The sequence below is a fragment of the Trichechus manatus genome, unplaced genomic scaffold, assembly GCF_000243295.1.
Source record: "Trichechus manatus latirostris isolate Lorelei unplaced genomic scaffold, TriManLat1.0 scaffold00046, whole genome shotgun sequence".
In the NCBI taxonomy this organism is placed as follows: Eukaryota; Metazoa; Chordata; class Mammalia; order Sirenia; family Trichechidae; genus Trichechus; species Trichechus manatus.
The window spans coordinates 5,215,177-5,229,120 of record NW_004443982.1 but is presented as its reverse complement, the minus strand read 5'-3'; the positions used below and the strand labels follow the sequence as shown (position 1 = coordinate 5,229,120).

The window sequence follows — 13,944 nt, the reverse complement described above, 5'->3', positions numbered from 1 at the left end:
CTTAGTCAGCAAATGGGTAATGGAGACTGAATGAGACAATTTACACACAGACCTTAGCAGACAATACGCAGTAAGTACTATCATCACTACCATCATCATCATTATTGGTCTACCCTCCCTGAATTAACCAAGAATGTTAATCAGCCCTCAGAACTTAGAATTGTCCCCTTCCCTAGGACCCCCTGGAAGGAGCCATCTTCGGGAAGCTGGTGGACAGAGATTGCCTCACCCCACCCCCCACCAGCAGTGTGGGAGGATTGGTGGGGAAGGAGCAGGGCAGGATGGGGTGGGAATCAGTTTTCTACTGACTCACTGGCCTCTTTCACCACCATTCAACAACCCCCCCGCCATATGCACATTCCCTGCTTGCCAGGACTGTGCCTTGCCTGGGTTAAGATCCTGGTGTTAGCCAAGGTTCAAATTCCAGCCATGCCTTGTGACCCTGGGAAAATTCTTCAGTCCTTCTAAAAAACACAATTGCCTTCAAGTGGATTCTGACTCATGGCAACCCCAAGTGCGTCAGAGTAGAACTGTACTTCTTAGGGTTTTCAATTGCTGCATTTTTAGAAGTAGATCGCCAGGCCTTCCTTCTGAGGCACCTCTGGGTGGACTCGAACCTCCAACCTTTTGGATAGCAGCTGAGTGTGTTAACCGTTTGCACCACCAAGGGACTGCTCAGTCCCTCTAATGTATCATATTTCCTCGTCTGTAAAAAAGGGAATACCACCAGGCCTCATCTCAGAGGCTTGTGAGCTTTAAATGAGATAAATTATGCCCAGTGCCTGGCATACCGTATTTTGTTAGCTGCAGTGGAGTCAGCAGTTCCCAACACATGGTGACCCACGCACACGGAACAAAATGCCATCCCTATGATTGGTTGCAGCTCTGACCATTGTGGTCCATAGGGTTTTCATTGGCTGATTTCAGAAGTAGATTGCCAGGCCTTTGTTCCTAGTCCTTCTTAGTCTGGAAGCTCTGCTGAAACCTGTTCCGTATCATAGCAACACACAAGCCTCCACTGACAGACGGGTGGTGGCTGCACTTGAGGTGCACTGGCCGAGAATCAGACCTTGGTCTCCTGCACGGAAGGTGAGAATTCTACCACTAAACCACCAATGCTTCATTGGTACACAGTAGGTGCCATATAAATGCTGGCTATTTGGCTGTGTTTTTTGAAAGGGGTTAAGACCCAGGCTCTGGTTCCAGGCCACCTAAGCTCAAATCCCAGTTCTGCCACTTTTTAACTCTGTGGTCTTGATGTCACTTAACCCTGTACTTCAGTTTCCCTACCTTGTATTCCTCTTCCATTCACATGCCTTATCTTCCTTCATTGCTTCTACTTAATTCGTTTCTTCTCTGCCTCCCCTGCCCCTCACCAGAATGTCAGATCTACAAGGAAATGAATTTTTGTGTTTTTTTGTGTGCTTGTGTGTTTGTTGAAAGAATGAGCTAATCTGGGTTTCAGCCATGGGGAGCTTGGGGAATGTAAGGAATTCCATAGACTTTTAACGGAGTTTGGAGACTTGAGGGGATGTGGCGGAATCCTGCCTATAAGCCTTCCACTGAGGCTACTTGTAAGGATTGGTGCACAACGTGGAGATGGCGGAGGGGGTGGCCGGGGACCTGAGGCCCAGGGGGAGGGAGAGGAGGAGGGAGCATCCCCCTTTCCGCAACGGCGGCCCGCCCCTTGGCCTCTGTGCTGATGGTGGGCGGATGAGTAATGCATCCAGGAAGCCTGGACGCCTGTGGTTTCCGCCGCTGCCACCCCCGCCCCTCGCATGGACATTTATCCCCTACCGCTCAGGCCCTGCCGCCATCGCCGCAGACCCAGCGCCTAGAGGGACACCAGAGGTAGGCAGGGGCCTGAGTGGCCCCATAGAGGCTGGAGCTGGGCTGGAGCTTTCCTGTCAGCCACCAGGCCTGTCCGTTCCTGTGCAGACGCCTGGCGGCCCAGCCTGGCCTGCAGGCACCAGGACCCTGGGCTGGAAAAGGGGGAAGAGGGTGGGGCGGGAGCTGCTCTGCCAAACCCGACCCCCTAAACTACCCACCACCCCTAACATCCATACCAACTTCCTCAAACCCGTGACCCACTAATACTATGAATTCCTCCCAACCTGCCAACTCCCCTAAATTCCCCTTACTGCCCCCAAGTCCCCCACCCCATCTCCCCATCTCCCTAAATTTCCCGGCCCCCAAATCCCCCAAACTCCTCAATCTTCAACCTCCTAAACCTCAAAACTCCCCCTGCCCCTAAATCTCCCAAGTACTCCCACCCCCTTAAGCCCCCAAGTTCCCTCAACCCCTTAAACCCCCACACTCCTCCAACTTCCTAAACACCCAACCTCCTCCAAATTCCTCAGCCTCCTTAAATCTTAAACTCCCCCAAGCCCCCTATATCACTCACAGTTCACAACCCCTAAACTCCCAACCTGCCCCAAACTTCTCCAGCCCCCAACCCCCAAAGTGTTCACCCCAAACTCCTCAACCTCCAAACCCCTAATCCCCCTAAATCCTCAAACTCCCCCACCCCCTTATTTTCCAAACTCCACCACCCTCTAATCCCCCAACTCACTGAGTCCCCTAAATCACCCAAATCCACAACTCCTTAAACTCCCCCAACCCCTTAAACCCCTCTGGGCCCCCAAAATGGCCAACTCCCTTAAAATCCACAAACTTCCCAAGCCCAAACCAATCCCTTAATCCCCTTCCAGGCTGCCCTGGCATAGGCTAGGGTGGGAGGCCTGTCCAGGCCAGCAGATCAGCTGTGCAGGGGCCAACTGACACCCCCTGCCCCAACTCCTGACTCCAGCAGAACCCACCATGGCCCCCTTCACGCCCCTGGTTTCTGGCATCCTGTTATTGCTGTGGCTGATCACCCCCAGCAGAGCATGCACCTGTGCTGCACCCCACCCGCAGATGGCCTTCTGCAGTTCTGACCTCGGTGAGTCTGTACCCCACCCTGCCCATACACTCCGTGCTTTGGTTTCCCTCTCAGTCAAGTGGGGTTCACAGTGGTGCCTACTTCTAGAATAATTCCACCCACCCCTGCACTTACTCTGCTCTAGCCACACTGACCTCCTTACCCTTCCTTGACTACACTAGCCTGATCCCACCTCAGGGCTTTGTACTGGCACTCCCTCTGTCTGGTACACCCTTCCTTCCAGGTATCCACATGGGTGTCTGCCTCAAATGTTACCTTCTCAGGGTGGCCTTCCCTGGCAACCTTATTTAAAATTTTAACCCCTGACCCCTAGTACTCCTGATCCCTCTTACCCAGCTCTGTAATTCTCCATCACACTTAATACTTTCTAACGTTCCATATACTTATTTATTTTGCTTGTTTCTAGTCTGTCTTCCCCTAGCTAGAATGTGAGCTCCACAGGGGAAGGGATTTTTGTGTTTTGTTCACTGTTGTGGCCCTAACACCCTGAACAGTGCCTGGCACACAGTAAGTGTTTGAAAAAATGCTTGTTGAATGAATGGAGGAATCCACAGAGCACAGAATAATGCCTGGCACACGATGGTTGTTGTTGTTGTCAGTTGCGATCGTGGATTCCAACTCATGGTGATCCCACGTGTTACAAAGTAGAACTGCTGTATAGGGTTTTCTTGGCTGTAATCTTAATGGAAGCAGATTGCCAGGCCTTTTCTTCCACAGTACTGCTGGGTGGGTTCAAACCACCAACCTTTAGGTTAGCAGTCGAGTGCAAACCATTTGTGCCACCTAGTTACCTTCTGGCACACAGTAAAAAAAAAACAGAACTAAACCCATTGCCCAACGCAACCCTAATAGGACAGGGTAGAACTGCCCCATAGGGTTTCCAAGGAGCGGCTGGTGGGTTCAAACTGCCGACCTTTTAGTTAGCAGCCAAGCTCTTAACCACTGTACCACCAGGATTCACAGTAGGTGTTCTAAAATATTTGCTGAGTGAATGAACAAATGAATTTATGAAAAAGGCTTAGAGCAGTGCCAGGCAATGAGTAGGCACTCGGTATACAGCTGGATCAGTTAAAGAGTTGTGTAAATTGCTTAGTGTGCTGTCTGGCATGCAGTAATCCCTATTTAAGTATGTGCTTGTCTAGTATTATTATTGTGGCTATTTTATTTTTATTTGCTCATGCAGCCCCTCTGACTCATTTCTTTCCCTCCTCTCCTGCAGTCATCAGGGCCAAGTTCATGGGGACTGCAGAAGTTAACCAGACCACCTTATACCAGCGTTATGAAATCAAGATGACCAAGGTATCCCTTCTGCCCCTTCCCCAGCAGTTCCTAACTTTTTCCTCCCATCAAAATAGAAGCTTCTGTCCACAGGCTGGCAAGGAAGTTGACTGTGGTCTCAGGATGCTATATGACTTCAAGATAGAATGTAGGGGGTGAGGATTATTATCAGTAAAACAGACTTTTCCTTTCATCCATCAACAGATGTTCAAAGGGTTTGAAGCCTTGGGGGATGCCCCTGACATTCGCTTCGTCTACACCCCTGCCATGGAGAGCGTCTGTGGATACTTCCACAGGTCCCAGGACCGCAGCGAGGAGTTTCTCATCGCTGGTGAGATGCTGCCCCTTCACCCTGTACCACACCAACCTGTCCCTCAAATGCTGCCTAGCCACTGTGTGGCAAGTGAGGCTCCCAAAGGAATGGTCCCAGTTGAAATGGGGACCGCCCCAATTTCAGCCTATCACAAAGCCAGGGCTTTGCCCAGTGGGATCTGTGCTCCAGGGACGCCAATCAGGCGCCACCCTGCCCCCCGCCCAGCCAATCAGAAGCTGCCTGTCCCCCTCCCCCACAGGACAACTGCAGAAGGGACACCTGCACATCACGACCTGCAGCTTCATAGCTCCCTGGAGCAGTCTGAGCTCTGCTCAGCGCCGAGGCTTCACCAAGGCCTATGCTGCTGGCTGTGGGGAATGCACAGTGAGTGCCTGGGCCCTGCTCTCTTCATAGAGGTCATTCCCTGGGCTTTTCCTGCTCCTTCTGGCTAGTCCTTGTCCCTGTGGCTGCTTCCATAGGGCTGTCCCTGACCTCTCATGCTATTCCTACAAACCTGAGACTGTTTCCTTGGAAATTCTGGTTCTTCCCTTGCCCTCTGTCTGATACTTGGGATTGACTATTCCCTGGACCTTCCGGCTGTTTTCTGTCCCTCTGACTCTCCCTTGTGACTATTCTCTAGTCCCTCAGTCTGTTCTCAACCCCCTGGGATTGTTCCTTGGTTCCCTAGAATGTTCTCCAAGAATCCAAAGTGCTGTTCCGTAAACCCACTGACTTCTCCAGCACATCTGATTGTTGCTCTGCAGCACTGACTCTTCCCAACACAAGGGACTATTCCCTGACAGCCTCAAATGTCCTCTGACCCCAATGACTGTCCCTAGGCCTCCTGGCTATTCCTATGATTAAACTCCCCACCCGCCAACTGTTCCCTACTACTGCCAGTTATTCCCTGTCCCCAGGAGACCTGCCTGCCTGACCCCCAGCAACTGTTCCCCAACCACCATTCCTAGGAAACTGGTCCTTTCACTAGCTTATTGTCACCCTGAAGAGCCCAATGACTGTTCCTTCATTGGGAGAGGCAGTTCTTGAGTGCACCTAGGTGGGGCGATACCAAGTCTCCCCAGCAGCTTGATGTTGAAAGTTGAGGAGGGGAAAGTTCTTTTGTATAGAGGAGGTAGGGGGAGGAGGAGAAGTCCTCAGAGATGTGCCCCCTCCCCTTCTCCAGGTGTTTCCCTGTTCGTCCATCCCCTGCAAGCTGGAGAGTGACACTCATTGCCTGTGGACAGACCAGCTCCTCTCAGGCTCCGAGAAGGGCTTCCAGAGCCGCCACCTTGCCTGCCTGCCACGGGAGCCAGGGCTGTGCACCTGGCAGTCCCTGAGGCTCCAGATAGCATGACTCCTGTCCTCCAGCAGAAGCCTAAGCGTGCCCAGTGCTCAGCCACTTTCCCAGTCCCACCTTTCTCCCAGACAATGAAATAAAGAACTACCACCCAGCAGGCGGTGTCCTTGTGTAGTGCCTATACACAAACCCATCTTGCTGATGAACCAGTGGGAGCACCCTGGGATCAATGCTGAGGGGGTGAGGGATGCAAAATGTTTCAAATAATGCTTTCATATTTTACATAAGATTTGATGTATTAGTAACAATTCTCAACACTGGCATTAGCACTGGTGATCTGAAACACCAGTAATGGTAATTTAACCTGCATTATCAACCATAACTTATTAATTTCCCTAGTCAGTACTTTAAAACATTTTACTGTATACTAATTTATAAGTCCTATTTGCACCCCAAAAAAACCCAAACCCTTTGCCATCGAGTCAATTCCGACTCATTGCAACCCCATGTGTTACAGAGTAGAACTGCACTCCATAGGATTTTCTTGGCTGTAATCTTTATGGAAGCAGATCACCAGGTCTTTCTTCCATGGTGCTGCTGGGTGGGCTCGAACCTTTTGATTAGTCCCCAAGAGCCGTTTACTCCATCTAGGGACCTTCCTATTTGCACAGAGCTCTCTATTTTATAAATTACCCCTACTGATGACAAATCAGTACCTCACTGGCAAATTCGTCTGTTCACAAATCTGTCCAGTTGATAAACTCATTGACAAATGCCGTATCAGTTGGCAAACAACTTTCCTCCTTGCCTCAGGCATTGTCCTGATGTTCTCAAGTGAGGACATCCCATTCAAACCTGTGCATGCTACTGTTCCCACCCTTAGGTTTTGTACTGTGAGTCTGACACTTGGGTGGAAGGGGAAACTCCCAGGGGACCAAGAGCCGCCTGCATAAACCAGCCAGGGACTCTGGAAGAAGAAGTAGCGTTGGCTCCCCACCCATGGCCTTGGGAATATTCCTTGGAAGCGATTATATGGGGAATAGGAGAGATGAGACGGAGAGGGTGTGATTTCAAAACCCCCAGCTCTGCCCTTTTCCCTGTCCCCCTTCCCCCACCTCTTTTCTGATCAACTTTGAAGGAAATATTTCCAGCATTGAAATACACAAATACACTTAGGGTTCAGAATCAGGGCCAACCAGGTATGCCAGCCCAGACCCTCCACCAGTAAGAACACCTCCCCTTACACAGTTGTCCCCTCACTAAAACCAGAACCTCACCTCTCTGGTTCATCTTCCCCCATAAAACCTGAATGAGGGACCCTCCAAATCCTCCCTTCCTCAGGCGCTTCCCTGGCTCCTGCCCCTTGAACTCCAAAAGTCCTCGGATTCATGTGAGGCCCCTGGAGAACCAGAATTTCAGATTGGTGCAAACATTCAGTGGAATACCCAGGTGTCCTGTCGACCTGTATCTGCTTAAAAAAAAAAAACAAAGACTCCAATATATTTTCTTTGGTGAAGGAAAAAAAACAAAACAAAACAAAACCTGTTGCCGTGGAGTTGATTCCGATTCATAACGACCCTATAGGACAGAGTAGAACTGCTCCATAGGGTTTCCAAGGAGCAGCTGGTTGATTCGAACTATCGACCTTTTGGTTACCAGCGGAGCAGGACCCCAAACTCCCTCCCGTCAGACTACTGATTGTTCCTACCAGTAAGAACCCAGGGCTCCCCCAGGGCATTCTAGGCCATCAAGGGTGGCCCCTGGATCCTCTGTGATCCTGTCCCAGAACTTTGTGCACTCCTGGGAGGTTCCCCCAGGGCCCGTGATATGTCCTGGATCTGGATGAGTGGATTTTAATCACCCAGTGCTTATTCATCTTAGCAGGGAATGTCCACTGCAGGCAATAACTTCTATGTCAACATCTACACCTTGGTTATGCCCTGGGGGGATCTGAACCTTGTCCACCTTCGCTGATGGGTACAACTGTAAGGGGAGGCCCGGCTCCTGGTTTTCCCCTGGTGTCCTTGGTACTATTCTCTCAGCTGCCTGCAAGAGTTTGGCAGTTCTGAACAATTCACCAGACCCATGTATCAGCTCCCTGCACTCTTATGCTGTTCCCTGACCCCAGGGTCGGTTCCCTGAGTCCTCTGCTATTCTAACCCCTGGGAGGAAGGTCAAGCAGAAGGTGGGAGGGGAAGGATGGAGCCCAAAGTGGAGGCCATTCCTCTGCTGACTATGCCCAAGCTGCAGGTGGTGTCCTGTACCAAGACCCAATGCCACATGGAGAGTGCTGACCAGTACCTCAGGGCCACCAGGCCCTACTGCAGCCCTTTTTACAGAATCCAGAACAGCATAAAGGGGCCCTGGAGGCGCAGTGGTTAAAGCGCTCGGCTGCTAACCAAAAAGTGAGTGGTTTAAACCCACCAGCTGCTCCGCAGGAGAAAGATGTGGCAGTCTGCCTCCGTAAAGATTTACAGCCTTGCCCCATCTGCAGCAAGGGAGAATGAAGAAAACCAAAGACACAAGGGAAAGATTAGTCCAAAGGACTAGTGGACCACAACTACCTCAGCCTCCACCAGACTGAGTCCAGCACAACTAGATGGTGCCCGGCTACCACCACTGACTGCTCTAACAGGGACCACAATAAAGGGTCCCGGACAGAGCTGGAGAAAAATGTAGAACAAAATTCGAACTCACAAAAAAAGACCAGACTTACTGGTCTGACAGAGACTGGAGAAACCCCGAAAGTAGGGCCCCCAGGCACCCTTTTAACTCAGTACTGAAGTCACTCCTGAGGTTCACCCTTCAGCCAAAGATTAGACAGGCCCATAAAACAAACAATAATACACGTAGCTCAACCATGTATGTGAGACTAAATGGGCACACCAGCCTAGGGGCAAGGATAAGAAGGCGGGAGGGGACAGGAAAGCTGGACGAATGGAAATGGGGAACCCAAGGTCAAGAAGGGGAGAGTGTTGACATGTCACGGAGTTGGCAACCAATGTCACAAAACAATATGTGTATTAATTGTTTGATGAGAAACTAATTTGCTCTGTAAACCTTCAACTAAAGCACAATAAAAAAAAAGTTTCACAGCCTTGGAAACCCTATGGGGCAGTTCTACTCTGTCCTATAGGATTGCTATGAATCGGAATTGACTTGATGGCAGTGGGTTTGGGTTTTGGTTTTTAGGCCGCTATGAGTCGGAACCGACTCGACGGCACCTAATAACAATAACACATGAGGCTACCTGCTCCAGAGCCCTGGCATAAACTCCTGGTAGGATTTGTAGTTCTGGGGTCACTATGTCCCCCTCATGACCTTTCTAGAAAATTCATTAAAGTGAGCACCTCCACTGCAGCATTTGGTGTGTCTCTGTGTGTATCTCTGTTTGGGAGAGACTCTCTGATGGTTTAAGAGGAAGCATGTGGGGGTTACAGTCGTGTGAGGTGTGAAGCATGGGATCCAGCTCAATGGGTAGTGTGGGGACCGGCCCTTCTCTCACCTGAGCCTCAGCAATTCTCCCTTAAAAATTAGCATCACAGTCCCTATCCAGAATCCTTCACAGGTCTATGCTAAGGTTGGAGGATGATTACTGGGTGTGTTTGCCCCATGGACACCACACCATGGGGGCCACCCCTTACCCCAAGTCCTTGGAAAGCAATCATGTTTGATAGATGCTCCCAAATACTCTTCTGATTGGGGGGCGGTGTGGTGAGCTGGGCTGGGGAAAGGTTATGCTTTAACACCTCCCTGTGATGCTCAGCTCCTGCCATGAATCCCACCCTCCTGCTGGGCTGCTTTGTTCCTGACTCTGTTAGTGACCACCCTGGGGCGGGCCTGTGGGTGCTACCAACCACACACTCATGTTGTTTATTGTAACTCAAACATGGGTAAGTCTGGGCTGACCTCAGAGAGGCTCACAGCACATGGACTCACAACAAGGTTCCTTGTTATTAGTTGTCTTCAAGTCGATTCCGCCTCATAGCAGAACTGCTCCATAGGGTTTTCAAGGCTGTGACCTTTTGGAAGCAGATTGCCAGGGCTGTCTTTTGAGGCACCTCTGGGTGTGTTAAAACTGCCAGCCTTTCTGGTTAGTAGTTGAGCACTTAACCGTTTGTGCCACCCAGGGAGTCCCTGGTTCCTGAAGGGTGAATAAAGCCCCCTGAGGTGAGAGCCCTGAGGGAAGGTGCTCTGCAAACTTTTTTCAGGAGACTTGGAGACAGAAAATCTTTAATGCCTGAATCCCGAGGAACCCCCTGACACATTTCTTCCACCCCTAGTCATTGTGGCTTAATTCCTGGGGCTTACCTTCCTCACCAAGACCATGCAGCACTATGAGATCAAAATCACCGGGATACCATGCCCACACCTGTTCCTCTCCATATGTGTCTCCCCACCAAAACACAAGCCCCTGACCCTGCTCTGCTTGAGGGAGTGGGGTGGGTCTCTGAGGCCCAAAAACTCCTGATGTAATACAAAGATCCCAGCTCCCCACCCCATAAACGCTCCTCAGTCCCAGTGTCCCACTCTTTTTTTCCCCTTATAGGCAATCAAGGCTCACAAGGGGGTCCTGAACCTCTGGGTCATGAAAATACCCCCCAAAAATGTGGTTACATCTATCTACACACCCACCAAGGCCAACTCTGGTTACAGCCATGAGGAGAGGCTCCCCCTGAAGAACCTTACCACAGGTCAGCCAGCCAGTCCCCACCCTGTATGGACCCCTCATCCTCAGGCCTCCCTCTGCAGCAGCCCTGGAATAAACGAGTGCCTCCCATCCAGGATATTGTGTTGTCAACTTCAGCCAACCACAGCAAATTTGGTCCCCAACCCAGAGTTCTGAATCTTTGGGACTGACCACTTGGGGACCAGAGTATATCCTAGCTGAGGGACGGGTGGTCACACTTTGCTAACCATCAGGGCATGGTCTCTGCCCTCTCCAGGCTCTTTGAGGGATGGGAACCTGAAGTTCATGAAATGCAGTGGTGCATCCTTGGAAGGGACTCAGTGAGGAGCAAAGAAGGGGCTTCCTGAGTATCTACCGGAAAGAACATGACTGGGCCTTGAGTATGTCCCCTGTGTGCTCCAGCCATTCCCTGTTCTTTCTGCTCCCTGCTCCCATTTGCTGTTCCCTCCTTCCTCTCCCTAGTCCCTCCCAGCTCCCTCACCCTGTTCCCCACTCCTCCCAGTTCTGTTCTGTGTTGCTATTCCCTTTCACTGATCCCTGTGCACTCTCACTGTTCCCTGGCCCCTCTGCCTGTCTTCAGTCCCTGCTGTCCTTCTCTGCTAGGAGAGGGAACTGTGTGTGAGAAGGGTGTGGAATAGTGCTGTGACCCAGCCACTTCGAGGTGCTTCCCCGCCTCCTCTGCAAGGCCACATGCCTGAATCCCAACCTTGCACAGTGGACCTGGAGTGATGCCTGCTTCTCTGAGCACTAGCAAGAAGAGCATGAAGCCATGTACTCGGCTGCCTTCCCTGGTGACCCAGTGACTGCAATTGAATCTTCATGTACGACAGTCTCCTGCTTTGGACCCAGACCTCTACTCAGCCTCAGTGAGTTGGGGACTCCACCTTCCTCAAACTTACAAGACTCCCTAAACCTATCGACCTCCTCCAACCACCCCACTCAAGCCTCCCAAAGCCCATCAACTTCTAACTGGGCTAGGGTTCTGGTCATATTGTTTATTGAAATGGGTGCAGGTGATAGGAGTATGTTCACTGTGTGAAAATGCAATGAACTATATACTTATGATATGCCCCCTTTCCTGAAGTTTTTATAGCTTAATAAAATTTCCTCTCCAAATAAAGACCGCCCCCATCCTATTGACATATTTCCTCTGCTCCTTCCTTCAATTCCTTACTCACTCCTGCCCTCTCTCTCATACAGTTCCTACGTCATTAAATCTGTTGATTCTCACTCCAAAGCACCCTCTCTTTCCTCACTCCACAGGGACCATGGATCCTGGGCCCAGAGAAGGGACTGGATCCAGCAAGACCTTGGGGTCAGATTCCATCTGTCACATATTCGCTGAACCATAAATCACCTGGCATTGGAGTGGTAAGGGAGGGGAATTCCCTAGTGCCACAGCACCACCCCCACCACCCCTAGGTGTGCAGGACCAGGTTGATATAAGCACATCACCAGGCTAGAGAAGTTGGGGTGGAGAGAAGCCAAACTGTGTTTAACAGGGTCTTCCCATGGACAGCTGCCCCCAGTATTGGTGACTATTTAGACAACTGAACTAAGCAGCCCTCAGAGGATTCCTGGTGACCTGCAGTCTAAAAGGGAATAGATGGGGTATTGGAGCCAGAGTTCCGATATGTGCCTCCCACCGCACGATGGAGGCTGGGCCACCACCCTACCACAGCTTCAAAATACAGGGTGGGGGAAGACTGCTCCCACAAATCCAGGCTTAGCTTTTGCCTCTCTATGCTACACAATGAGGTGGGCGACAAAGGTAGAAATAGAGGTGGCAAGCTAGCCTACACGGAGTCTACTGCTTCTGCCATCCCCCCACCATTACCCACCATTAAGTGTCTTCTTCCTGGGCTCTGAAGTCCTGTTCTATCTGTCCCTGACAAAAATAGCCTGTACACATTTAAAGAACAGCCAGGAGGTACAACTTGCCCAACCAGATATCAGAAAATAGTGAGAATATATAGTAATTAAGATAGTGGTACTGGCACAGGTATAGAGAAAGAGACCGGTGAAATAAAACAGAAAGTCCAGACCCTAACACACACATATATGAGATTTTAGTACATGACATAGGTGGCATACCATATCAGTGGGGGAAAAAAGGGCTACCTATAAGGAAAAAGATGAAATTGGATCCCTATCCACCTCACTCAGTATACGAAAATAAATTTCAGATGGATCAAGAATTTAAATGTCAAAAACAAAGCTTTACTAAAAAGTCCCTCTAACCTGAGTTAGTAACTTGAGTTGCCCACTTTTATCACATACTAAATTTCCATATGTACATGGGTCTGTAGCTGGGCTTTTTATTTCTCTTCCTTTGGTCTGTCTATTCATGTGTCAGTATCATGCTGTTTAAACCATAAAAGCTTCAAAATATCTCTTAAAGTCTTTTTAGGTAGGGCTAGTCCTTCCTCATAGCTCTTCTCTTTTCAGGGTTGTCTTCATTCTTCTTGCATGTTTACTTTTCCATATCATCTTTAGTATCAACGTGTCTAGCTCCAGATAAAAGCTTATAGGTGTATTTTTAAGGATCCCATTAAATTTATACATTAACTGAAGGTGAACTGACATTTTTATGATGTTAATTCATCCTGTTTAAGAACAAGGAATGGCTTTCCATTTGTTCAAGTCTACCTTTGTGTCTTTCAGGAGTGTTTTAAACTTTTTCTCATAGAAGTTTGCACATCCTTTTGTTGTCTCTAAGTATTTTATCTTTTTTTGCTGCTATTGTAAATGGGGTTTTCTCTTCCATTATATCTTCTATCTGGTTATTTGTGTATATGAAAACTACTCATTTCTGTATGTTGATTTTATATTCTCCTGTGTTACTGAACTTATTGTTTAAAGCAGCTTTATTATTGGTTCTCTAGGGATCTCCAGGTATACTATCACATCATCTATAAATAGAGTTGTTTTTACCTCCTCTTTACCCATTCTTACATACATAATTGTTTTCCCTAGTCTAATTGCATTGGCTCAATGCCTCTAGTACAATGTTGAAAAGGAGTTGAGATAGTGGGCATCTTTGCCTTGTTCCTGATCTTAGTGGAAGTGCCTTCAGTGTTTTCCCATTAAGTTAAGATGCTAACTTTAGGACTGAATTATATACATATTTTATCATGTTAAGGAAGTATCAGTTGATTTCTATTTTTTGAATGTTTTCATCAGAACATTTGTCAAATTTTGTCAAAGGATTTTTAAATATCTATGGAGATAATCATAATGATTTTCTACTTAGATTTATTAATAGTAGATATTCTAATGCATTATCCATATTGAACCCTCCTTGCATTCCTGGAATGAAACGCACATGGTCATGCTATATTGTTTTCTTAATGTGATTTTGAATTCTGCTTGCTAATATTTTATTTGGGATTTTTTTTTTTTTACTTTTTTATTTTATTTTTATT

General features: G+C 48.9%; 2 protein-coding genes across 4 annotated transcripts in view; one reads left to right on the top strand and one right to left on the bottom strand.

Moving 5' to 3' along the window:
* Nucleotides 1–13,944, bottom strand: part of SYN1 (synapsin I) — a 59,656-nt gene that overhangs the window by 9,108 nt on the left and 36,604 nt on the right. The gene's annotated exons all lie outside the window — the stretch shown is intronic.
* TIMP1 (TIMP metallopeptidase inhibitor 1) lies at nucleotides 1,674–5,987 on the top strand. 2 transcript variants are annotated; one of them, XM_004376892.1, is made up of 6 exons: nucleotides 1,674–1,851; nucleotides 2,813–2,941; nucleotides 4,161–4,240; nucleotides 4,424–4,550; nucleotides 4,792–4,916; nucleotides 5,716–5,987. In XM_004376892.1, exons 2-6 carry the CDS (start codon nucleotides 2,821–2,823, stop codon nucleotides 5,884–5,886), a joined length of 624 nt encoding a protein of 207 aa, XP_004376949.1. In that variant the 5' UTR covers nucleotides 1,674–1,851; nucleotides 2,813–2,820; the 3' UTR covers nucleotides 5,887–5,987. The 2 variants fall into 2 exon arrangements, with proteins under 2 accessions (XP_004376949.1, XP_023587653.1); XM_023731885.1 differs by having other exon boundaries at nucleotides 1,808–1,851; nucleotides 2,810–2,941; nucleotides 5,716–5,979.